Genomic DNA, 25,042 nt, shown 5'->3' on the forward strand with positions numbered 1-25,042 from the left:
TATCTGTCTGCAGGATGTGATAACATAGGGCTAACTTGTATCTGCTGTTGGTGAGTTCATCGTTCTCAAAACGTTGAAAAATTGTATGTTATCTGCTTTGAGTGTTGATGTTCTGAGACCAAAATCGCCATTTGAGCTTTTCTCTCAGGAAGATGATGAACATTTATCACCTGAATTTCAGTGATGAAGTGATGAACTTCTGTACCCAAATAGGTGCAGAACAGCATGAGTGCAAATAGAAATGGTCCATCTCAGCATATGACAGAATATATCAAGAATGTACACAGGTAGAAACGTTTACTGTTTCCTCCCTTTATAGATGAAAAGGTTCCAGGACATGAATCAAACAGTCATGAGGGAAGAGTTATGGTAGCAGGTCTCTTTGGACAAAGACTTTTCATTGTTTTAAGGAGTTTTTCTTTAATCAGATGAGAAGGGGATTGAGAACTGGACATTGTCCTAAAATGAGATCTCCACTATTGACTGGTGTTATGAGAGCACATTTTAGATCTCTTTAAGTTAGTTAGTTTTCTTTAAGAATAAAGCTTCTGAATGCTGAAATATTTTCTTACGCGTCTGTGTTCAGATATGCTTTTGCAGCTTCCAAATCCAATTTTGTAACTTACAAAGTCCAACCAAGAGAGTCAGGTTAGTTCTCAAATTTTTGACTTGGTAACTTTTTTGAGGACTTGGCTGTTGAAGTCTTTGAGTAGCTGTTGAGCTTTATGTATAGGCAGGTCAACACGCAGCAAGGTAAAATGAGTAGGAAATTCTGCATTTCATTTGGTGCTTGCATGATTTTTAATTGCTAGAGAATCAAAAAGACAAATTTTGAAAATGAGATGTAAAGCCTTTCATATATATTTTATATATTTTATATAATATTTTGTATATTTTATATAATATTTTAAAATATTTTTATATAGTTATTATTAGAGGTAAGAGTCACCGTTTCCAGTACTTTTGAGTTTTCAAAGCTGATTGTGGAATAATGATACTGTAAGTCAATGGCTAAGGTAGCAAACCTTTTGCAATTTTGATGGTTTTGAATTTAAAAGGAAAACACAGGAGTCCCTTGGGTTTGTTGAGAATGTGGCTTATAGGTTGCTGTGGTATGACTGGGAGGATTCTGTGTGGCCTCTTCCTTGCCAGCTCCCCAGGTGGGGAACTCATTTGTGAGCTTCTTCAACAGGCAGCTCATTTGCCAGGCTAATTGGCAAGAGCTGTACTGGCCTCAGGCTCTGCTCCAGAAGTTGAGTTGTGTGGGTTTCGGGGCCGTGTATATGGTCTAATTAGCAAACTATAAAGCCAAATTTATGTGGATAATGTGTTGAAGCCTGACAGAACCTGTAATTAAGTTCTGTTCTTAGTTCTTAACTTAATAACTTGATTATTTTTTTTTTTAATGATTGAGTCTATAATTATTTTCCCAGTTTTTGTATGGGAGAAAACCAGTAGTGTTTAAGATGAAGGAAAAGCAACTCTTACCTAGGCCTTGGTTTGCTACCTTTCTATCTGATCTGCATGTCAAGTCCAAAGAGCAGAGGTCTTGAAATTTAGCTAAATGTAGCTCAAAAAATGTGATGTGTAGGAAGAAAAATATTTTTGTGTGTGTGACAAATGACTTATTTTTTGTTTTGTCTATTTGGATCACTTAAATTTAGGTAGACAGGCTCTGGTCAGAATCCCACTTTGGAAGAAAGGATGATGAATAGAATTGTAATGGGTTTTTCTTTTTTCTTTAATTATTGTGAGAGAAAGATCTGGGGAGGAAATTGCTGCATAGAATAGAAAAGTCATTAAGGAAATGAGTGGCAGTGTTGGTTTATTTACATTCCTGTTCTCACAAATGATTAATAGTGGAAAAAAGAGGATGCTCTTGGATATGCTGATTACCCTGAGTTTCCTTCCATATTCTGATACTTTGCCAGTTTTTTCATGCAAATTCGTTAGGCAACTTGGGCATCCACTTTCTCATGAGAAAAGGAGGTACCACCACGGGCTTATAATAACATATATAACAAAGAAAGGATCCTTTGACAGCGAGCTGCTGACTGCTGAGAGGAAGTCCTGCGGAGGAGAGAAGCCGAGGCCTGCAGCGGTGCGCAAGGTAGGGCAGCCGAGGGCTCACTGCCCCCTCTGAGTTTTAAATTAATGCAGCTGATACCGATTCAACGAAACGGGATCGGATGGGCTACAGCAGGAACGGGTCGGTGTTGTTCCCCTGCTCGTTCCGTTGGTTGCCGGCAGGTGGCTGTCAGGCTCAGGGAATGGTTTCAGCTGGGAGCCTGGTACTGCTGCGGGTGCGAGGCGTGGTACCGGCGCAGCTGTGGCTTAAAGTTCCTGTAAGGAGACTAACTACTGACTGATCACCTTTTATGCCAGATTTTGCACAACTGTAAATACATTTTTTCTGAACCGATTCAGTCAGATGTTAAATATTTTAACAAGCCTAAAGATACGCGGTGCTGATCTGTAGCTGCTCATTCCTTCACTCGTTTTCCTGCAGTTTGAATTTATACTGTGACAGACTCTCTGCGTTTCAGTATTGACTACAGGCATTAATCTGTTAGGCTCTGCTTGAAAGCAGCTGGCTGACCAATGCAGGTGGAAGTTGCTATGCATGTCTTAAGTTATTATCTTGGCACTAATAATCTTTATGCCTGCAGATAATGTAGTGTCTCTGAAATAGCTTGTTGATTACAACTGACCATTCCTATTCACCTAATTCCTCTTCCACTTTGTTAGCTTAATATTCTTTTAGAATAAGGAAATGTACATGGAGTTGGTGGGAGAATGGAGAAGACTTGTGTTAGATGGAGATCTGAAGGGAGCACAGCCATGGTGGTGACAGTATTCAGGGAAATAATTAAAACATTAACAAGTTCAAAATAATACTTTCAGATCATGACTTACAGACATTCCCTGATGTTCCTATAATAATTGTCCAGCCTTTACCTTGGGCTACAGTGCCAAATTATCATGAGTCTCTCTTCACTGAAAAAAAATGCAGTATGTTTGTGGTTGGTGCATTGCCAGTTTGTGCTGATTGCCACCATTTTCCCTTTGCTACATATGTCTTGGAAAGATGTGCTCTTAGCTTTGGGCAGGCAAATAGAGTGAACGCAGGATTTAATAAAAGCAGATGGAAATTCTTATTTTTCTCCTGCTTAAAGCTGGTGCAAGTTGTACCCTTTTATCCTGTTATCTGATAACTGGCAGTGCCTTTAGTTTGTTGGCTGGGGAGAAAAGATACACTTCTGCTATTGAAAAACAAGACCATTTCAGTATGGTCTGGAAATGATGTAAGAGGAGGGGATGCAGTTCTTTCCACAGAAATTCAGAGATAAGGGGATATTTAGAATAAGATCACTAAGCTCTGGCCAAGGCTGTGCTACTATGTGCAGTCGTACTTCTGCCTTAAAGCAAAGGTGGTGTGGTCCAAATTCAGCTGTTTTTCTGCTCCAAAATTTAAAAAATTAAAAAAAAAAAAAAAAAAAAAAAAAAGCTGAGCCTAGCCAAGTGTATAACTATGGATGTGCTGGAAGCTGCTGGGTGCTGTTGACCATGTTGGGGACCATGTGGAGACAGCAGTGCAAGGAAAGGTGTCAGGGTTCCTTTGTCTCTGATACTTTCTTAGCTGTGAAATAATGATTGTGTGCTCATCACATAGAGGTGTTGTTAATGTTAATATTTTTAGAAATTAGAGCACTAGGAGTGCTGATGGCGGAGGGAAATGCATGTATAAATAAGGGGATGCAGCTAAATTCTTCTGGCTTCAAAGCAAAAAGAGATGATGAGCTTCTGCAACATTTCTTCGTGGAGTGAAAATCCAATTTTGGTATGCTTCTGGTTGGCAGAGAAAAAGATTAGTGGCACCTCACACTGAGAAGGGAGGTATTTGGAAATAATTTGTTGGCCACGCTGCTTTCTGTGACCATGGGAAGTTGAACTGCTACTCTGTTAGGATGCATGCCTGTGGGGAGTGCCAGACAGAGCCCTGCCACTCCAAGTTAATCATGCTGGTTGTGAGTCTGCCAACATAATATCCTGTGGTACACTTGTAAACCCAACTAGCTTCTGCTGAGAGGTGAACAGGATTAATGAAATATATACCAGTTGTAATAAATAGAATGATGTAGGTTTGGCCTAAACCAAAATTGGGCAGTTTTCTGTTAAAGCCTGTGTAATTACTCAGTGATGGGGAAAACCAGCTAAATGCAGCAGGGAATTTACTTCATTGTTATCATGTTCCAGAAAGTTATAATGATGTACAAGGATATCAGAACAGTGCAGTTTGTCATGGAGCCTGTGCTGCATGCTATTTCTTCAATATGTCCTGCATGTATTTCCTTTCTTGAGTCCTTTTTGAGACTTTTACAGACTTTTTTTCTGAATACTCATGTTTTCAGAAATGCAACCAGGAGGAAAAAAGATCTGCAGGATAATATGATACTTGATATTTGTTTAGTTATATCTAGGGCTACTGCTAATTTTATTTTATGATAATGGGAACAACATCCAAATCCTTGATGACTGACAACTGCGTTTCTGACAGCACCCTGCAGAGATGCAGCGGGTGCTCTGCTCTTCCCTTACAGCCAGAGAGGGGTGCAGTATAGGCAAGCATCTCTCTGGGCAGGGCTGGACCTGGGACACTGGCTCCTAGCTGAAGTGAATGTGAAAGCACACCTGTGTGCACACCTCAGGTGTACACATGTATCTCTTGGTCAGGAGGAACTGCAACTTGAAAGCAAGCAAAAATCAGGGACCAGCTGTGAAGTGTTGTTTTTCAATGCAAATACTCATACAGCCTCTCAAATACGCTTTTAACAAAGCATATGCTCTTTGCATTTGAATTTCTGGAATCTGTAGTATGGAGAAAGGAGAGGAAAAAAAAAAAAAAAGAAAACCTGCATTAGGTCATAATGAAAGCCTTTATCTTATGCAGCACAGGGCAAACAGACTTTTTCAGTGTATTAACATAGGGTCCCAATTAGATGGAGAAACGTGTTTCCTCCCTAGGAGCGATGGAGGCACCACTCGCTCTCCATTTCCCTGCAGGGCTGCACATGACCAGCTCTCCTCATTCTCTCCCCATTCTGTGGCCCTACGTTCCCCGTGGCACAGAGGCTGCTGTAGTAATGCCTGTCCCATTTTCTTTAACACTCTCATACAGGTGCGTGTGAACAGGGAGCACAGCACTGGCCTAGGCATGCAGTGCTTAAAAGTGATTTGCTCTTCCTGAGCGCTGTGCGACAACATGCACATACTGATCAGCTCTGTTCAGCAGTGCTGCATTGCTAGAGCCCTCAGTGCAGCCAGCGAGATGCTTTTAGATGGGCACAACGTGTTTTGGGTTAATGTGTGTGTGCAGCTGAGTGTGCCCAGGTGTGTGGTGATGAGAGCACTGCCTCAGAGCACCCTGAATGATGAGAAACGATTTTTTGTGAGAGCAGTTGCGGCTGTCAGTCTTTACCTTCTTTCTAACAGCCATCTTGGTGGAAAAAAATTTATTCTAGGATTTATCGCCCCTTCTTTTCCAGGTGCCGTCGTGCAACCGTGTGAATCATCGACCCGCTCCGTGGAGGATGAGAAACGCGGGGCTGACTTCAGGGGGAAAGCAGCGCACTGCGCGGCTTTATCATTCACCGCGCGATCGGCGCGGACGCAACGGGCCGCAGGTGCGCGGCGCCGCCCCGCGCCGTGACTCAGCGCCGCGCGCACAAAGGCCGGGGCTCGCGCTGCCCGCGAGGCGCTCCCCACTCCTCCCGCCGCTCTCCCCGCGCCGACGGACGGCCGCCGCCCTCGCGCCCCTTTTCGGCGGCGGGAGGCGCCTCGGGCCCCCACACCCTCTCCCCTCCCCGCCGCCGAGGGGCGCTCTGGGGACCGCGGGGCGTCGGGAGCGGGCGGAGGCCGGGAGGAGCAGGGCGACGCGCCGGCCTCCGGGGCGCCCTGGGGAGAGGCGCCTCGCCCCGTCCCGTGCCGTCCCCCGCCGCCTCGGCCGGGCCCGCCCCTCTCCCAGTCTCCTCCGCGGCTCTCCTCCCTGAGCCGGGCGGGGCCGCAGCTCGCCGCGACGCCGTCCGCGCTCCGCCGCTTCTCGCTTCTCCCCGCTGACCCGGGGCACCGCCGCCGCCCGGCGGGACTCTCTCCGGCCGCCTCCGACCGACCCCGATCCCGGCCGCCGCCCGCGGAGCCGCCATGAGCTGGGGCACGGAGCTGTGGGTGAGTCCCGGCTCGTCTCATTGTGTCTGGGATCCGCCGCCTCCCCTCGTCTGCCGCGGCGGTTTCCCCGGGGGCGCGGAGCGGCCGCGAGGCGCTTTGTTCGGCGCCGGGAGCGGGCGGGGCAGGGCCGAGGCGGGCAGGGCGGCCGGGGGGCGCAGGGAGGGGGCGGCGAAGGGGGGGCGGCCGCGGGAGGTGGGGCGGGCGGCGGGGAGGGGGCGCCGAGGAGGGGCGGGGGGCGCGGGGCAGCGCCTCGTCCGGCTCTGCTGCGCGCGCCGCCGGCGCGGCCATGGCGCCCGGGCAGCGGGCCGGGGGCACGCGCCGCTTGGCGGCCACCCGGGGACCGAAACGGTCCCTCAGGTGGGGCCGCGCCTCCGCCCGCGCCGAGGGAGGCGGCCGCGCCGTGCCCGGAAAGCACCGAGCGGCTCCGGGAGTAAATCGCTGCGGGCGGCCCCCTTAATTGGAAGCAGCTCGTGTGGAGCTTTGTCTCTGAGCGCGGCCCAGAACGTCGGTTAACGCCGTATTGTGTTGCTTTTTTTTTTTTTCTTTCCCTTGAATTGCGATTTGCTCGCGGCACGGGGACGCTGCGCTCGCTGTGCCTGCTTGCATTGGCTCCCAGCTCTCCGGGACGGCCTGGCCGGGCAGCTGCGGGGCGGTGCCGCGGGGCCGGTGTCGCCTTCGGATTCCGGTTGGGGCTGGCGGCGAGAGCTAGAAGGATGGGATAAAAAGGGGGCCGGGGGCCGTGCGGCCCTAGGTTCAAGGCTCTCGCGCTCCTTGCATTTGCTCTCGAAGACCGTGAAGCGCATAAACGCGCACCCGGGGCGGTTTTACGGCGCTCGAAGTATTGCGGCTTGAGTTCCGTTCAGTAACTCCACTTTCGGAGCTACCAGCGATTGCTGGCTGTGGAGCTGCGCCCGTCTGCAGCGTCGCGGAGGAGCAGAGATGTGCCCGGCAGCGGGCGTTCCGCCGGCCGTGCCGTGCGGGGCTCTTGTGCGTGTTTCGCACCTAGCTGGGCTTTGTGGGTGAGCTGGGAACTCAGGTAAAACGCACTCGTGAAATGCGGACGGCGGTGCTGTAACAGAACTGAAATGTGAAGCTCGTGTCACTAACTCTAGGGAGTAAAAAAGCTTCTCGTGGGCAGCACAGGTGTGTCTGTCCTTGGTGCCTGTGTGTGCCTCGGGCAGGGGGTCACAGGTTGGTGCTGTGCAGAACACGGAATGTTTTGCTGTGTGTTGCTGGTCTTCTTTTGGTTGCCTCAAATTTCTTTGTTCAGCTGTGAGTGACAAAAATCAAAACGGTAGCAATCTTGTAGCCAGTTTTGCGAGTAACATTTAAGACACGCATGCAAAAAGGTTTCGACTTCAGGCTTCGTTTTAATAGCAGACATTTATTTTAGTGTCAGGAAACTACTATAATTTTATCTATTTTTTTTTCCCAAAGTCACTGATTTGAACGTGTTGTTTTGAAGAAATAAAGCTAGCATTTTACCTAAAAGTATTTATAGATTATGTGCATATTTATATATATATATATGCAATTTCTTTTGTTTCAGTAAAATTTAACACCCCTTTTTCTTGATATTAGGAGATATCCACATCTGCACCTTAAGAACTATCTATTCCAAGCTGTCTGTTTGTAAGTGTGTCACTGACTGCTGACAGCGCAGGTTTTTACATTTATGTGCACCTTTTAAATGGGTTTCTTTTATTTGAATTTGATCACTCTGTTTGAAAAATTATATCTTCCAACTATAAAATTATTTCTTAGCTAGTAAACTGGTCACTGTTTCTTGTACCAATTGAAAAGAATAGGAAAGAATTCTTTTGGTAATTAGGCAAATACTTTTTTTTTTTTTTCTCCCAGTTTATTAAAAATTAGATTCTGTTTAGTCTAAAAACACAAGGAAAGTCAGTGTGCTTGAGTTTTGAAGACAGAGCTGCAAAGGAAGAGTGGCTCAGTGTTAGACGTGCTTGTATTACTACAGCCTTCCCTTTCCCTGTCTCACTGCTGCCCCACTTGGCAGCGGGCTGCTCTCATCTCTGTGCGCTGCAGGTCACCGTGGAGCCTGGAGCTCCCCTTCGTAGTGCTCACACCTGTGCTTATACCATGGAGTTGGTCAGGTTAGTGCTGGTGTCTAGATGGCAGTTTTTCTAAGTGTTGCACAAACATTTGCAAACAGACATATAGGCAAGTAAGCACTGTGGGCTTCGCTTCTATGTTGATGATTTTGCATCGGGCTCTTCTGTATCTCTTCATGCAGACTGTTAGTTGGTGCTGATTTGATGTTCTGATTTGTTTTCAATTTGTTTTTTAGTGGAGTCTCTATGCAGCTTTTTATAAAGTAAGAAGTGTATGTGGATATTCAGGGAGAAATTGGTATCCATGAGAAGATTTAGGGGATTAGGAAGAGCAACTTATGTCCAGTACTTACGTGGTACTCTTTGATGTTAAAATGCTGCATGTGCCGCGTCTGTTTGAACTATCTTCCATGGTTATGTCAGAAACATGGCAATAGAAAGATGTCCTTTGGCTTGCCAATATTTCCTAGCTCTTAAATTCCATAGTTGCTGTTTCGTATGCTAGGTTATTGGGCTTTTTGCCTTCAAAGCAGCTGTTTTTATAGGAACACTACTGCTGTCTGACACAGGTGTGCAGTGGCTGACACTGTTGTATTCTGTATAGGCTGAAGCATTGGAGGCGTGTTGTGTTTGCAGCATGTCTTAGCTGAACAGCATCCTGCCTCTTGTGTTACTGCTTTCAGGTATGAATGTACTTCGTTTGGTAATGCCAGGTAAAAAATGATGTGAGCCAATAATGATAAAATGAATGCTGATATGCTTAAGCCATTCTGTTGTTAGAATTCTGTCACTTTGTTTTATGTTTTTTTTCTACTCTGTGTGAAAGATGTTCCCCTTTTGCACCTTTTTTGTCACAACGAATTTTGATGAGTTTTGAAAGTATTGTTTCACAGAGAGTTTTATTCTTTTTGGTTCCTTTATCTTTGCAGTTGCTCTGCATTGTATGCTTTGTGGTATGTTCACATTAAATCCAAGATACTCCAGTGGGCTGCTTTGTGTGACAGCCTTTTGTTGGTGGTAGGAGATGGTATTGAGAACAAGAAGGTCTTGGCTCTTGGTGGCTGTAATTGAGCTGAAATTGTATTTTTCTGAGGCTGGACTGCTGTGCTCTGTGCTCTTAAGATTTCCTGTGTGTAATGTTTAATTTTTTCATAGGTGATAATTGTAAAGCAATAATCATCTGATGAAAGTGAGTTATTAATAGCAAAGCATCACATCTGTGTTTTGTTGGTAGTAAAATTTGCTGCTGATCTTTTAGATACACTTTCCAGCATTTTAGCTTTTTAAATAAGTTTTTTTTTCTCCCCAGTGCATTATGCTTGTGATTGCCTCATAGGCACACAGAGGGTACACGTGTTGCTTGGCAGGATGGTGTGGTGCCCCGGACTGATTTCTGTCAAAGAGCACTGCATGCCAAAGGCAGGAATAGATAGATGGAACTAAAATTGTTTTTAGCAGATTGAAGCTTTCAAAATAAAAATGGTGAGTTCTGATTTGCTAGAGAATCTCTGCAGCACAAACCTCTGTTCAATATATGTGTTTCTGTACGTCTGGAGTTGTTCTTGGACTGGGCATGAAGTGTGCAAATAATATTCACTTAGATTTAACAAAACATATGTGGTTATTGTCATCTTGGGTTTTGGTTCAGTTCAATTGAATGTCCAGCGCATTTGTTTTGGCACTGAAGGCTCACTGTGCTCTGAGTCTGGAGGGTGGTTGGTAATGAAATTCTTGGCTTAATGAGTGGAAGCAAGCAAAACTCAGTGTGTGATTGGCACGTTTGTTATTGAAGTAACTTCCCTGGAAATTAATTAAAGAGGTTAGTGCTGCTTCCAGAAAAATAAAGTAAAAATAAATCAGAAGGGGTGTTTTCAACTTCTGATGCGCATTCTGTGTTTGGAGCCTCTGTGAACCTCTTAATAGCAGTTGGCAGGAGAAGAGGTTGAATACCATGTCAGAGCATTTCTAGTCTGTAAAACCAGTCTAGCCATCTGTTTCTCACCTCTTGATAAATATTGAAAGCAGGAGTTTTGCTGAGGGCTTTTGTGCCCGTAGATTTTATAAGTTTAAGAGAATAGCTACTGAAGATTTAATGATGCTGCTGTTGTGAGCTCCTTGGGGCCAGAAGCACATCATCTTTTATAATTAAGAAATGACTGGCATCATAGAGTACTGTTTTAGAAATTAGTTACGTTTGACCAAAGACAGATCAAAGTGTAATTGATGATGTGCTCTTTCTAATCATCCCTTAAACTTCATCTACTGCATGCCTACCACAGGGTTCTATTTATTAAAATAGTAAATTATGTCTGCTGCAGCAGTAGGTTTTCAAAGCTGTTCTTTTTATTTTTTTCTTATGCTTTCAATGCTCTTGTTTTTTCAATAATCTACTTGTGTAGGAGAGGTTAAATTGTATGGTTATGTTGTCTAATTTTTAATGTCACCAAATTACAGCATCACAAATTAAATGGAAAACATCAACAGAATGTAAGAAAAAATTGACTTAAAAAATAAGTGTTATGTTGTGTATTTCTGTTCTGATAGTTTCTCATTGGAAAACTGTTTTTTAATGTGACTGAAGGTTTTAGTTTGTGTTTTAAGAACAATTTGATACTGAGAAGCCTTTCTGTGTGGTTATGTAGTCACTGAATTGTTAGAACTGCTAATTTGTTTTAACAGCTAAAAAGAACCCAGGCCATTGAAAATAATTCTACATTGCAGGCCATATTCTATGAGGAAATTCTTTTGTGGTTTTGAATCTTAATGTTTCACAAACTGGTTTTCCAACGCGGTAACATGTTCTGTGTTTAAGATGATACTCTGTTTAATATGTAGATGCTTATGAGATGAAACTTGTTGCTTTTCTCAGATTTCTTCTTTAATCCAAAGAGTGCAAGCAGATCTCCCGTTGAATTCAGTGCTCTTGCTCACGTGGTCTGTAAGTGTGTGCAGGGGAAGAGTCTTGTGGCTGAAGTCCCAAATGGCGCCATTTTCCAGATGCATGAGAGGGACGTGCGTCTCCTCTGCCATGAGGTACTGCCACAGGTAACCTCTGTGAGGGGGCAGTGTTTCACAAGGAGGTTGTGCAGCTTATCTCCTTGTGAAGACCTCTGTGATTTCCAAGTGGGAACTTACGTAAGGGTTGAGTGGCTGGTTATTGAATGTGTGGTTACCTCAGGCTCTGGAATGAAAACAATTGTATCGAGTTTTAGTTAGAAATAATATTTGTCTTTATTTTTCCAGCAATTGTCTGGTTCCTAAACATCTGACCTTTTTACTGGTTTTTCCAGGAAGGGGTGAGTCACTGTCTTGAGACTTTATCAGTTTGGCTTTCATGTTGAACATGCTTTAATTTAAGGAAGCATATGTGTTTGTGCCCTCGAGTATCTGTTTAGATAGTTGGGTTTTTTTTCGCTTTTGAAAACTGTTGATCATCTGATACCTATTAAAGTGGCACGTATTTTTTATTTATGGCCTCATTCCTACATGTACTGGGAGATATAAATGCTCCTCAAGGAAGTTTTTACAGGCATACTTGGGACTTCTTTTTTAGAACCTATGCAGTATCCTTATTCATAGCACAAATTATGAAAGTTGCCTGTATCGTAAATCCAAATGCCGGCAGTTTGATTTCCTCAGTGAGAATGGCAGGGGGTTGTTTGAAATTAAAAGTTTTTTTTATCTCAGGCAAGCAGAAGATTTCTTTAAAGACTGTACCTGGCAGAACAGTGCCTGCAACAAGATTGCTTGGAACCACGAGTCCGTCACCGTTTTGAGGTGGCAAAAGCATGAATAGAGACAGGGCTGCTATCAGTGTGTTCAGGTTGCTCTTCTTTCTGAGGAGTGACCAGGTAGGTCTGAGTTAGGCTTTGAACAGTTTGCAGATACTCGGAAGGAGAAGGTTTGTGTTAATGTTTCTGTAGAGTTGCCAGTGGTGCTATGGGCACACCGAAATGAAGTGTAGTGCCATGGGAAAATGTTGCAAGTTTGTGTATTTAAATTAATTCATCTACTGGATCAATCTAGGTGAGACTGTCTTATTAATACTGCGGTTGAGTGCTTCAGTCCTTAAACTTGCTGAGCAGTTTTTTAGTATGCTTGGTGAAGCCAGTAATTGAGTAATGCAGTAATGGTTTTAAGGAGGGAAAGTCTTCAGCACATCTCACTTTGAGTGTTCGTTGTTTGTAGCACACATGCATACTTTTCCAGCAGCTTGAATTCTTTTTGGTAGAAAAAGAATCCCCAAAGTCCAAATGTGATCAGCTTTTTCCTTGTGTTGGTGAACAAATTGTTCAGTGAAAGCTGAAATTCCAATCAGCTTGTTTCATTTTGCCTCTAGTGACTTTACATACCCCAGTCTCAGAGCTCTCTTGGCAGAATGCTTTATAGGTTCATCCTCAGAAGCGTGTCAGTGTTTCAGCTGGATGGAAGGAGAAGGGAAAAAAAAGTATAATAAACCAGGAGGATTTCATTAAAATGCTAACCCTTTACACAGACTTTATTCATAGAATTATCTACAATAGAATTGTTAGCTTGGGTTGCTTTTTATTTTCCCACTACAGGCTCTGTTGTAAGAAGAGCAGTAGCTGTATACTATTTCTTGCTAGGTGATGAGAACGGCTTTAATTTCCAGTGTAATTATTTTTCTGTTGTTATGTTATTAATAGTCTTAGCACTGAAATTTGAAATACTTGCTCCTTGATATTCTCTTTGGTCAGAGCTCATCTTCTGCCCTGTAACTAAAAAGGGCATTAAGCTGCTTTGACTGCTTGCTGGAATTGTGCTTTGCACATTTATGCAGTGTTGTGTTATGTCTTTCAGAAGAGAAATGTCATCTTGCAGGCTTGAAAAACCTTTGAAACTTGAATTTTTCTTGGGCTTTAATGTGGAGCTCTTGTGGTAGTCTTGGGCAGGTAAACTTATTTTCTATCTGTTAATTAGGTTGTAAAGCTGGAATGAAGTTTGTTTGCATTGAATTATTATTGCAACAATATCTTCATTTATATAATACTTCAAAGTTATTTAATATGTAAGTACAAAATAATACAATGTTTTTAAATGTCGTAAGCAAAACCAAAAAGCAGCAAATTCTAGTAACTTCCTCCTTGTTCTTATTTGCCAGACTGCCTACGTGAAGTAACCATTTAAAACTCTTCATTGTAAAGCATAATTCCCTCTCGGCTACCTGGCTAGCTTTTGTCCAAAAAAGCTGTGTCTATTTTGAAAGAAATGTATTTGCAATACATTTGCAATATTTGATCAGACGTCACTTGGATGGGTAACACCTGCTATACACTAACAAGAAAGTTCACCATAGATCATGGTGCTTATTCATGTAGTGCTTACTCTTGCCAAGTGTTTGCTCAGGAGGCAGGTACTGTGCTTTGTCATTGGCTGGTACACAAGACGTAGTGCAGCATGCTTTTCTTATCGTTAGATAAACAATGTTTTTTCAGCATTGTGTGATGAAATGGCATCCCCCTGATTGGAGTTTAGAGTGTTAACTGTGCTGAAGAGCTTCTGAAGTACAACAGCAGTTGCATTGGATGGTCAAGAAGCAGTCTTCATTTTTGCAATATTTAGGGGAACCAGATATGTGTGAAGGTGATGAGGGAGAGTGAGATGGAGATGATGACCTTAGAGACCTCTCAGGTCTTTATCCCAGCATTTGATTTTTGGTGTCTGTCTTATGCAGTGGGTGCTGATTCAGGTGAATGTGACAACCTTTCTTTGTAAACTCTGGTTTTGCGAAGTGACTGAAGGAGTTGAAATGTGGGGAATATTCTTGCTCATTTATTTTTCCCAGGTGCTTCCATTTATTTATTTATTTATTTTTCTAAAGAAGCGAAAAAACTGTTACTTTTTCCAATAATGTTTTCAAGTAGTTATTTGATCTAGGTGGCATTTTAGCTGCCAGTTATGACATTGAATTATGTTGAATTTTTTTTTATTTTTTTTTTTTTTGCTACTTACCTGAAGTCACTCACCCTTAGAGAAATATTTAGGATGTCTGACATTTTTAAGCAATACTTGAAGTGTGTTTAATCTTGTTTGCTTACTTCGCAGAATCACAGAATGGCCGGGGCTGGAAGGGACCTCAAGGATCATGAATCTCCAACCCCCTGCCACATGCAGGGCCACCAACCTCTCCATTTAATACTAGACCAGGCTGCCCAGGGCCCCATCCAGTCTGGCCTTGAACACCTCCAGGGACAGGGCATCCACAGCCTCTTTGTGCAGCCTGTTCCAGCACCTCACCACTCTCATAGGAAAGAGCTTCCCCTTGACATCCAACCTAAATCTCCCCTCCCTCAACTTAAAACCATTTCCCCTTGTCCTGCAGTTATCAACCCTTTCAAAGAGTTAATTCCCTTCCTCTTTGTAGGCTCCCTTTAGGTACTGAAAGGCTGCAGTGAGGTCACCCTGCAGCCTTCTTTTCTCCAAGCTGAACAAGCCCAGCTCCCTCAGCCTGTCTTCATAGAAGAGGTGCTCCAATCCCCTGATCATCTTTGTGGCCCTCCTCTGGACCCTCTCCAACAACTCTCTGTCTTTCTTGTACTGGGGGCTCCAGGCCAGGACGCAGCACTCCAGATGGGGCCTCACAAGAGCAGAGTAGAGGGAGACAGTCACCTCCCTGTCCCTTCTGGCCACTGCTGTTCTGATGGAGGCCATCCCTCTTCTGATGGAGAGAAGGCATCTTACTTGATGCCTAGAGCCATCAGAGACACAGTGGATTGGAGTTGTGCTGTGTTCCACAGAAGCACAGAGCTTCCCCATCCCCAGTAGGGTTACTGTTGAGTTCCAGCAGAAGATGGTTCAGTTACTGGTCATGCCAAGTGACAGAGCAGGACTAGATGCTGTGCAGCACGGTGGACACTGATCTCAGGATAGAAGGCAGGTGCATAAGTTAAAGAGTTAAAGGTTAAGCCCCTGCTTTATAAAAGGTACAATGCAATAAAGTGTAATTGCTGTTAAGAGATTGTATGTATCACATTATCTGGATTTTAATAAAATGTGTTTTATCTTAGTTTTTTTCCCTGAAAATGAGCTCAAATCCATGATTAGTAAATGAAATGCTCAATGAAGGTCCATTGAGGACTGATTAAAAAAAAAAGTAGTTCTGAAAAATCAAGAGCTCCCTCCCCTCCATTAGATCTGCTTTTATTTAGGTACTGATAGTGCTGATACTTGCTTGCATCATTGTTTGTTCTTTTTATAAACGAAAGTTTGCAGGATCAGTGGAACACCTGACTATTTTTGAAAGTAAGTAATGTATGTAAGGAACTTTTCAGAGCAGGGGAACTTTTAAAAACTTTTTTAAACCTACTTTTTTAGGAGAGGGGATGATTGGAAAGCTGATGAAACCTGAAGATACACTGTAGTGATTTTGCAATCTTAATGGTTGATGGAGTCTTTAAAGTGATCTTACAGAAGAGTCTTTCATTTTTCCTCTTGCCCAGCTCCCAAAATGTGCTTCTGTGGTAAAATATGCAATATATTCTGAGCTATCGCTTTGCATCTGAGTTTCTTGGCTCTACCTGTAGGTTGTGGTTGTTGCACTGCACTATTTAAATTGGCAGAAATTGCTGATGTTTTATTATTTCTGTTAATTATTGTGAGATCTCATTTCAGTCTTATGAGCTTTGATTGCTGGAAGCTGCGATTTAGTAGAAAGAAGATATGAGTTGGTACTTGGTATTTCTGTGTGATGAAAATCGTGCTTTCTAAGTATTCAGAATTAACTTCATTTAATGAAAAGTTTATCTTAATAGTTGTGGTTTTTTGTTTTTTGTTTTGTTTTGTTTTTTTTTTTTACTGTCTGGGGAAGTCATTAGACAGTAGGCAATGACATTTGAGATCCATGCAGTATGATCAAGAAGGTGCTTACCTATTTAGAGGAGAGAAAGAAAAGAGTGAACTTCCTGCTGAGAGGGAAAATGAGAAAAAGTAGTTTCTTGAAGAAAAATAATAACTTAGGAAAATCCAATTGCTTCATACATCATACGAGAGAGCTGTATAGTATATGATAACATGAAACTTCAAATAGAAGTGTCACCATGTGAGTCTAGCCAAAGAATTTTATCGTGTCCTCAGTCTTCAGTGTGATATTCAGATATTATTGCTGTAGCCAGAGGTGTGGTGGTCTGATTTAGTCCTTAGGTTGAGACTAAGGAATTAAGGGCTGGGTGTTATTTGTTTTGTTTTGTTTGATTGCTTCTTTGTTTTGTAAAGGTGGTGAGGCTTCTCCTTCCCCTGAAGTACTGCATTCATAGAACCTGAATTACTTTATCTGCCTGGGTTTGAGACACTATTAAGTAGTTTGTTCCTGATGGTAATCTGTAGTAACAAAGGTAACTTCTTTCTAAAATGACTTCTTAATAAAGTTTTTCCTTTGCTGCTGGTACTGCGTAGTTTGACGATCTGCTTCCCAGAACGGTGGTGCAGTTCTTCAGGGCAGCAGCCAAGCACTGGAGAGGCTTCATTCCCTGAGTTTCACTTCTATCTTTTGCATTCCTGAAATGGAAGAAGTGAGATCTGAGTAGTTGTGCTTTGTAAGAGGCTTTAGCTAGAAGAGGTGTCCTAATGGTGGACTGTGGTTGGAGTCCAGTAAATCAGTGAATTGGCTCTGTGTGTTAAAAGCCCCACAGGTACAACCAAAAGCAATGGCAGGCCACTGATGCTTTCTGCTCTCTGTTTTTGTGGCTGGTAGTGCTTTCGGTTTCTTTGACTCTCAAGCGTTATCACTGAATGTCACTAAAATTGCAGTAATAGAAGTTATTTTCTTAGAGGTTTAAAATGAAGTATTGGCAATCAGATGCTGGTGGCATTTATGCTTAGTGATTGGTAGATAAAATAGTTTTCTGTATCTGTCTGATTTATACTACGGGTCTGTAATTGTGGGCTGCATGCTGACTTTTAATGAAATGCTTTACCATTTTTGAGAAACTGTAATCAACGAGAGGCTATAATACTGAATGGACAATATTCATGTTTTCTTTTCAGTAATGAGATGGATTACCAGTGCTTCAAACACAAGTTTTGTTCTTCAATTTTAATTCTGAAAGAAGAACTGTTGTTAATTCTCTGAACAGACTTAAGGTGGGAGTGATGCTTTTACTTTTATCTATGCTGGGTGCTGGGGAACTGAAAACAATCGATTTCTAACAGAGACCCTGTATGTAGTTATTTCTTATCATCTTGGTAAACTCTTCCTAGTACTTTGTAGTTAGCATTCTCGACTTCTGTCATGCGGACCTGAAGCCTGGGGCTTTCTTGACTGCTTTACTTTGTTAGGTCTTTGGAGAGGAGGCTTCATTTTTTTTTGCTGACTTTTTTCATCTGTGGAAAGAGGATCATGCTCTTGTATCTCCAGGTTAATCTAACAGTTGTTTGGATGCCATGTGTAATAGTTAGGAATTAGGAGCAGTCATTCTGATAAGAAAACAGTGTAGCTTTTCACTATGCCACTTCCTTCTCTTGCACAATACAGTGCATTCTCAAACTTGATAGTAATGTCAGTAAATACATAGCTAGGTGCCTTATCAGAAATTAATTTTGCCTTATGTCTATTGTGGAATACTTCCTTTTCAGTTTTAAACATGAAGGAGTGATTCATGCATATTTTAAGCCTTCTGTAAAGTTATGGCTTGATGACTGTTGGGATGATGAAATACAAAGGAAAGACAGAGCACTTGTGGTCTTTGTTTGTCCTGAAGCAGTCAATGCAAAACAGCTTTCATATGGTATCAGGTTTTCTTCTTCCTTAAACACACGAGTTGCCCTGTCAGGTGTACGTGCTCTAAAAATTGATAGCAAAAAAGGCTCCTTGCTCTCCAAATCCGTAATTTCAGACAGGATGCATTTTTTTGAAGTACTTAACCCGTTTCTTTCAGTTAGTTACAATTGATTTCAGTTATCTCAGAATAGTAGAGCATGCAGTTAAATACAACTTTTATTGTGTGGTTGTTTTTGAGCTGTATTTTATTGAGAACTGATGAGGGCATGTGGAAAGTAGAAGTTCTCAGTTCTCATGTCACACGAAAAAGAACTTCAGGAATTTCTTAAGGTTGCATCTTTGGTATATCACTGTCCTGTGCCATAGGATAAGCTAGTGCTGTAGGTTTATACAAAGGAATGGCACCTAATGTATTCAGCGCTTTTTTTTTACTGTGAAATTCTGTTCTTTTCCCTGAAAACAATTTCTTTTTGTCTTCATTTGTTAAGTACTTAACACTTCATTTGCTGTGTTTTTTCCTTTGTTTGTAGCCTGTTTTCCACGCTATTCTCTACCGCTGTTTCCATTTATAGTCTTTTCTATCTTCAGAGTTACCAGTTTTGTCTCCTGATTAGCATTAACTTTTGCTTTATGAGGAAAGTAGAATTCAGCAAAGAGCCTGACAAGTTAATGATGAAGTAGTTCTGTGAAGTTAGGTGCAACAAGGTCTAAATTTGGTGCACAGCATGCTCTCCAGTGTGTGCAGTTTTCTTTTGGTGTTTGTGTGAGCTGTGCTGTATTTTCTGTATTCTATAACCATAAATCACCTGTTGCATCTTAAAGTGTTGTTAGTGGAGGCTTTCAGTGTTAATATTTCAGAGTCTTTCAAAATTAGCAGTTCTAGATGAGGAACGTTTGAGTATCCATTGCTTTTTTTTTTTTTTTTTTTTTTTTTTTTTTTTTTTTTAAGTGGAAAGAATGGTAGAATATTCATAAGGCACTTAATTGTGCGGCTTATGAATTTACTTTTTTGACTTTAATCCTGGAGTACAGTGTATGAAAGACATTCCCAGTAATGCCTTAATTAATACTGACACAGGAGGTAGTAGGTCTCATCAGATTACATTCATGTGCCTGGAAACGGTTTAGTGTTTCAGCTGCAGGTAGTTTATTTGAATTGTATTTGGTGTGCTGTTACCTTACATCAATACTTGGAATTCTTCATTATATCCTGAGACAAGTTAACAGTTCAGTGTATTGTTGAGTTTGGAAAACTTGATTAGAGATGTTTGCAGTTGGCACGAGCAACAAACTTTGAATCTAAATGCTTCATATAGGCTTAGTTAAAAGGAGGATTAAGATATTCAATGTTTGTATGTCAGCGTGGTGTTAAAAGATTGAATGGAAACTAGCTGTGCTGACAGCTGAGAATTATAACTGCTTAGTTAAATTATTTTAAAATTATTTTAAACCTTGTTGAGTGTATTTTGATAAATAATCTTTCAGCTATTTTAAATATATAGTATTTTGATGAGGTTCATGGGGATGATAGCTCCAAATAAAGTACGTAACAGTGTTGTGCTCCTTTGCCAGAATGCTGTGCAGCTGTCCTTGAGCTCTTTTCTTGGGATTTCCTTACTTCCTTCTCAAGACATTCTCTTTGGGAAAAAAATGGGTGCCTGGAGACTGTCTTTAACTTCCCATTTTATGTTAAAGATGCCCTGAACTCAGGTACTGACACAGATAAGAAAATGTCTAATTCCATCTTATTCAGTTTTTATTTGTTTGCTGCTGAAAAGATAAGCATGGTTTCTATGCAATGATTTGTGGTGAACTACAAAATAAACCACATGTTAGGGAGAAGTGATTGGCATTCTTTTTCCACTACAAATCTTGATGTATTTTTTCATTACAAACTGTCAGGCTTTAAACAGTGGGTTGAAAATGTTTCTGCTAGGGCCTCCTCAGATAACGAAACATCAATTTTCAGTGTTTTTGTTGTTGTTTGTTTGAAACCAAGGTCCTTCAGCAAGGAGTTACCATTTTATAGGAGTGCTTGTTTAGAAGTGCTGTAATTCATAGTGATTGTGTTGATCTGCATTGGAATTATGAGCTATACCTAAAAGATGCTGTTGAGTACTGTTTTGTTGTATTATTTCTGATTTGGTAATACTGAAAAACTATTAGGAGAGAGACCTACTAATTATTTACTACAGGAGCTTTTTTTTTTTGTGGATGCAGAACAAGCTGCTTTGCATGAAGCGTAGAGTTAACTTCAGTGCTTAAAATGTATGCAATTAGATGGCTTTTTCAAAGTGTGTGCTTTAACACATAGTAGGTGAGGGATTTAATCACCTTCTAATCTTACATGTAAAACTTAACCTGAGAAGTGATGAGAGGGGAAAAAATGACCAAGGTGCTTGCTTCAGCCACAGGTACAAGTACCTGGATTTGATGCTTATTTATGCTTTTTAGTTATCTACTGTATTTCAGAGTCAGTATCCTTGTATTTCTCTCAGTTTATGTAGGAAGGGAATAACAGCAGAAGACAGGCTCCTGCTGAAGTACTTTTTAATTTCTACTTTGGCTGGTTTTTTGGCCTTTCAAAAATAGACTCTTCAAAAAGCAATGAACGCCATCTGGTGTCGCTATTGCCAGATGTGACCCCATCTTTCCATGTTTACTTCATAGAATTGCAGAATAGTTTGGGTTGGGAGGGACCTTCAAGATCATCTGGTTCCGAGGCCTGCCTTGGGTGGGCGCCTGCAGGGCTGAGGCACCCACAGGTCCTCTGGGATGTGCCAGAGCCTCACTGCCCTCTGAGTAAAGGATTTCCTCCTAACACCTACTCCATGTCTCCTGTTTCTGTGTAAAGCCATTCCTCTGGAAGTCTCCTTTCTGTCCTGAAAGCTGTTGCTTCAGGAAACATTTGTCTCGCGCTGATCATGCTGCAGATCTGCTTACTTTCGGTATTGAGCTCCCGTAGCTTTGTGGAATATGCTTTACTGATGTAATTGTCATACTGGGTGACAGAAATGGTATGAAATCAAGATGTTTCCAGTCTGAGTTTTGTATTTATATAAGACTGAGAAATGTAGCTGTGGCCGTTTATAAACACGTGGGTTTTTTGTTTTTTTTTTTGAGTACCCTGAAGTTTGTGCTCTGCTTTTGTGTATGCAACTTCAGTGTCTAAGTATGCTGTAGTGGAGTTTTTCCCTGTTTTAAAAATGTGGGTCTTCTAACAGAATGCATATGCTTGCAGTTAAATTATGTCACTGATCACATTCCATGAAATGAAAGGTATTTGACAAGGAAAAACAATAGCTCGTTAACCTGGAAGGGGCATAGCGTTTGTATTATTTGATCTCATAAAATACATTGACATTTCAGTTTTCTGTGGATAATCTTAATAATGTATTTTGTGTAATATAGTTTCCTGAAGTCTCTTACAGCGAAGCATGAAAGAGTGTTGCAGTATGTTTTCTGGGCTTATATCCTAAAAACTTGGAGTTAAATTGATACGCAACAGATTCATCTTATGTTGTAATGTTAGTTATCTGAATTGGGAAGCTGAAGAATTCCATGCTTCTAAAGATGCCAGTAGTGCCATCTGTTTTTAATTTAAATTCTTTATTCAGTTATGTTAATCTTATGCAAATTTTGCTTTAAAAGCAATAAGTGCAGTAGCTTCCCGTGTGAAATAGGATATACATAGGTGGTGGTTGCTTGTTTTGCAGGGTTCCTCTTTGTCTGAAATAATATTTAAAAGAAGGTAGGAAGGCTGTAATTTACTGCCCTGTGTATCTCCTGTAAGAATGTGCATCTGGTTTTAAAGTCAAGTTTGAGAAACACTTCCTGTTTTTTCAAAGATATTCATGAAGGGAAAAAGGTGTGGCTTCTCTGTTCTTCCTTTTGAACGCTGGAACATCCACAGGTGATTCTAAAGGGGAAATTCACCTTCCGACAGGGTGTTGAAGAGAAAATTCCCCTTCTCTGTCATGCTGGCAAGCTAGCAGGCTGGCCTCCTGGTTCTGCCAGCTGTTTGCCTCACAGGTCCTCTGTGATGTCTGATCTTCTGAAGTGCTGCTGTGCCTGCTCCCGTTTAAGGGAAGGGGTCTGCTCCAACCTGGGTCTGTAGAGATAATTCTCCTGACATTTGCAGCCTTTCATAAACAACAAAAGGCTAATAACTCTTAAGAAAAAAATTGGAGAAGTGGTCAGAACTGTTAAAAGGGAATCTTACTCTGATTTGGAAGAGCGAAGATTTACTGACAGTCTACTTGGTACGCTTGGAATTTCTGAATGTGAGGAGCAGCGAAGGAAAGGTGTATGCTTTCCTCTTAACACTGATGCGTACTCATGTTGGACTTCCAACACCTTGCATTCCAGCGGTGTTCACTGTGTTACAATGTACCTATGATGGGAATTGTGACATTAGTTGAAACAGTTTACACTGTGCTAAATTAGGAGTTGCTGTCTGGATCACTTGCACCTGTGTTTGAAAGATCGATGTTTGCCTGAAGGCACAGTATTCAGTATGTTGGCTGAGTATTTTAATCGCATCTCTTGTGAAAAGTGACCTGAAAATTAATATCAGGATGTGTTCACTTTGTTTCTGTGTTACAAATTTTGTTTGGTATTCATAGCTTTTCTACAAACTACTGTTTAGGGGTAGTGCCCTGAAAGGTACTTAAAGGAAGAGGTGAGTCGAGATTAACATTCCAAAGAAGCTGTACCTTTGTTAAAAATCCGAGGTATCCAGTGTGATAAAATGTAGGCCAAACAATTTATTTCTGTTTATTCCACTGAGGTAAGACTTAAATGTTCAACTTCAAATGCAAAGCAAATCAGATTGACTCTTCTGCATGGGATTTGTGCACCCTACTTGATAAACACGGTTTTTATGTCAGTTAAAAATTGTATTTTCAGAACTTTCTAAGTAGCTGAACAGCAAGTAAATGTAAGGAAGTGATACTTGGATTACAGGGAAGTTGATCGTCTTTCCCTTTTTTTTTCCCCCTCCCCCAGCTGGCAGAAAGTACTTCCTTGTTTTAAATTTGTATCACTTGTTATCACTATATTGTTGGCTTTTAGTGACTTTGGAACTATGACTCCAAGTTCTATGCAAGGTAGTTACTTTACCCATGTCAAAATTTGAGTTCAGTAAAACTTTCACTAAGTAGTGTGAACTGGCTTTCATGGTAGTACAGTTGAATGAGCATAAATAAATACAGCTTGTGCAGGGTTGTGTGTGTGCATGTGTAAGGGATGGAGCTTCCTTGATAAGTAATGAATGTGTCTTGCAAAGCAGTGTTAGGTAGCTGCGTTGCAACACTGTGAGCGGCAAAGCTGGTGAAGCTTTTCTTCTGAGTTTATGATGTGGGCACCTGGGTATTTTGTAATAATAATCTCATTACAAAACATATAGCTTGACCCTGTTGTCTCCTCTGTACTTCTCCCCTTGCCTATTTAATTCCAGGCTAATTACCTCCTCCTTTCAGGAAACACTTTCTGTTTGTAACATCTATACCACTTCTTTCCTTTCTTGAGCATGCTGTCCTAAATTCACTCCTAACTGCACTGGGAAAAAAGCAGGAGGTCTTCTGCTTGTTGTTAGATGCTGGGCCAGGCTGGCCAGAGCAGGAACATAGGAACGTCTCTGACGAAGCTGACAGCTGCTAAGATCTCTTTGCTGCTTCCACAAGACTTTAGAAAACTAATGCTTTTGAATGCAAGATTAGTTCTGTAGGTCACATATAGAAGAAGGGGCAGCATGAGGGACTGCCTGCTCATTTGGCCTTCTAGCGATATGTTTTTAATAACGTTGAAGTATGTATAATTTTTAGAGAGGTTTTTGTTAGTTTTAAATTTTAAGTTTTCGATAGTTTCATCAGTGGTGCTTAGGAATATGCTAGAATGCTCATGTTGTACACTGAGGTTAGAACCACATAGCAACCTTTTCTAATTGAGGAACAAAATGATTTCTTACACAATTTTTGAAAAGTCAGAATCTTGCAGCGTAGTTTCCCAAGTCGGATGTTTGCCTATTTTTTCAGGTTGTTTACAGGCTAACATCAATCATGTGGTAGCACACGGGTTTTGTACAGCACTGCTTCACCTGAGACCTTGTGTGGCTGTTGGTCGTGTAGGAAGTTTAGATGCAAAGCCACAATGTTTTATACTCTGTTTTATTCCAGTCTTGCTGTAAAGGTGGGATTTTCTCCTGGTCCTTCTTACAATGAGCAACAGCATCTCTAAGTGTTGTATAAACAGTAATATGTTTTTACTGTAATGTATCATTTCACATTTAGTCAATTTCTAGTTAAACTTAGAAGTCTTTTCTGGTTCCCGTCACAAGTGACGTAACCAGGACTAAAATCTACTTATGCTTCTGTCTACTAAGTATCATTCAACCACTCTGAAGGTGCCTGCTTTCAAGTGGACTACTGGTGAGCTCAGGAAGAATTAAGGGTTTCTTCTCTTATGTTTAGATGCTGATACAGTAAGCACATCATTTACTTGATACAAAGATGCCTGTGCATTAAATGAAGAAGTTGAGATGTGATTCCCAAGCTGGACAAATAGTAGTGTTTGTTGAGGAACTCTGGCAGCTTGTTCCTTTGTTCTCTTTTATTAATTTTGCTGTTCAGTGTCTCTACTCTGGGCTGGGACAGTCAGTTGGCTGTGCTGGCAGAAAACTAATGCTGTTAATATCTAATCATTAGTCCAGCGGATAAAGTCAGTGGCACAGGTGACCTGGAGTGCATAGCTGTAATCTGTAATGCCAAAAAGTGTCTTCAAGGTGGAGTGCTATGAGATGGCTGAGCTAATTCAGCAGCTCTTTGCTTCTGAAGGAGGTGGTTTGACCCTCTGCAGAAGTACTTCAGTAATTCCTTGGATTCTAGTGTACTGCACCTTGAAATTGGTGTCAGTATTTGTATTTCCAAACGTGAACAGTCTCTCGGAGTGCTGTAATCCTGTCTGTATTAACCTACTTGTCTTTCAGTTGATCTCCAAATGCAGAACA

The 25,042-nt window shown here is 41.6% G+C and overlaps 1 protein-coding gene across 5 annotated transcripts in view; it reads left to right on the plus strand.

Annotated features, from left to right (window-relative positions):
* Positions 1-1,858: 1,858 nt before the first annotated feature.
* The window catches only part of FNBP1L (formin binding protein 1 like), a 56,707-nt gene continuing 33,523 nt past the window's right edge, over positions 1,859-25,042 (plus strand). For 3 of the 5 annotated variants that reach the window (XM_052666423.1, XM_052666419.1, XM_052666420.1), the window contains exon 1: positions 1,859-2,110. In XM_052666423.1, coding sequence (XP_052522383.1) covers positions 1,874-2,110 — 237 coding nt within the window. In that variant the 5' untranslated portion in view covers positions 1,859-1,873. Of the gene's footprint in view, positions 2,111-6,044; positions 6,226-11,154; positions 11,346-25,042 lie in introns of those variants that run through there. The other 2 variants (XM_052666421.1, XM_052666422.1) reach the window with 2 other exon arrangements.

This window comes from Tympanuchus pallidicinctus, unplaced genomic scaffold, assembly GCF_026119805.1.
Source record: "Tympanuchus pallidicinctus isolate F22 unplaced genomic scaffold, pur_lepc_1.0 scaffold7, whole genome shotgun sequence".
In the NCBI taxonomy this organism is placed as follows: Eukaryota; Metazoa; Chordata; class Aves; order Galliformes; family Phasianidae; genus Tympanuchus; species Tympanuchus pallidicinctus.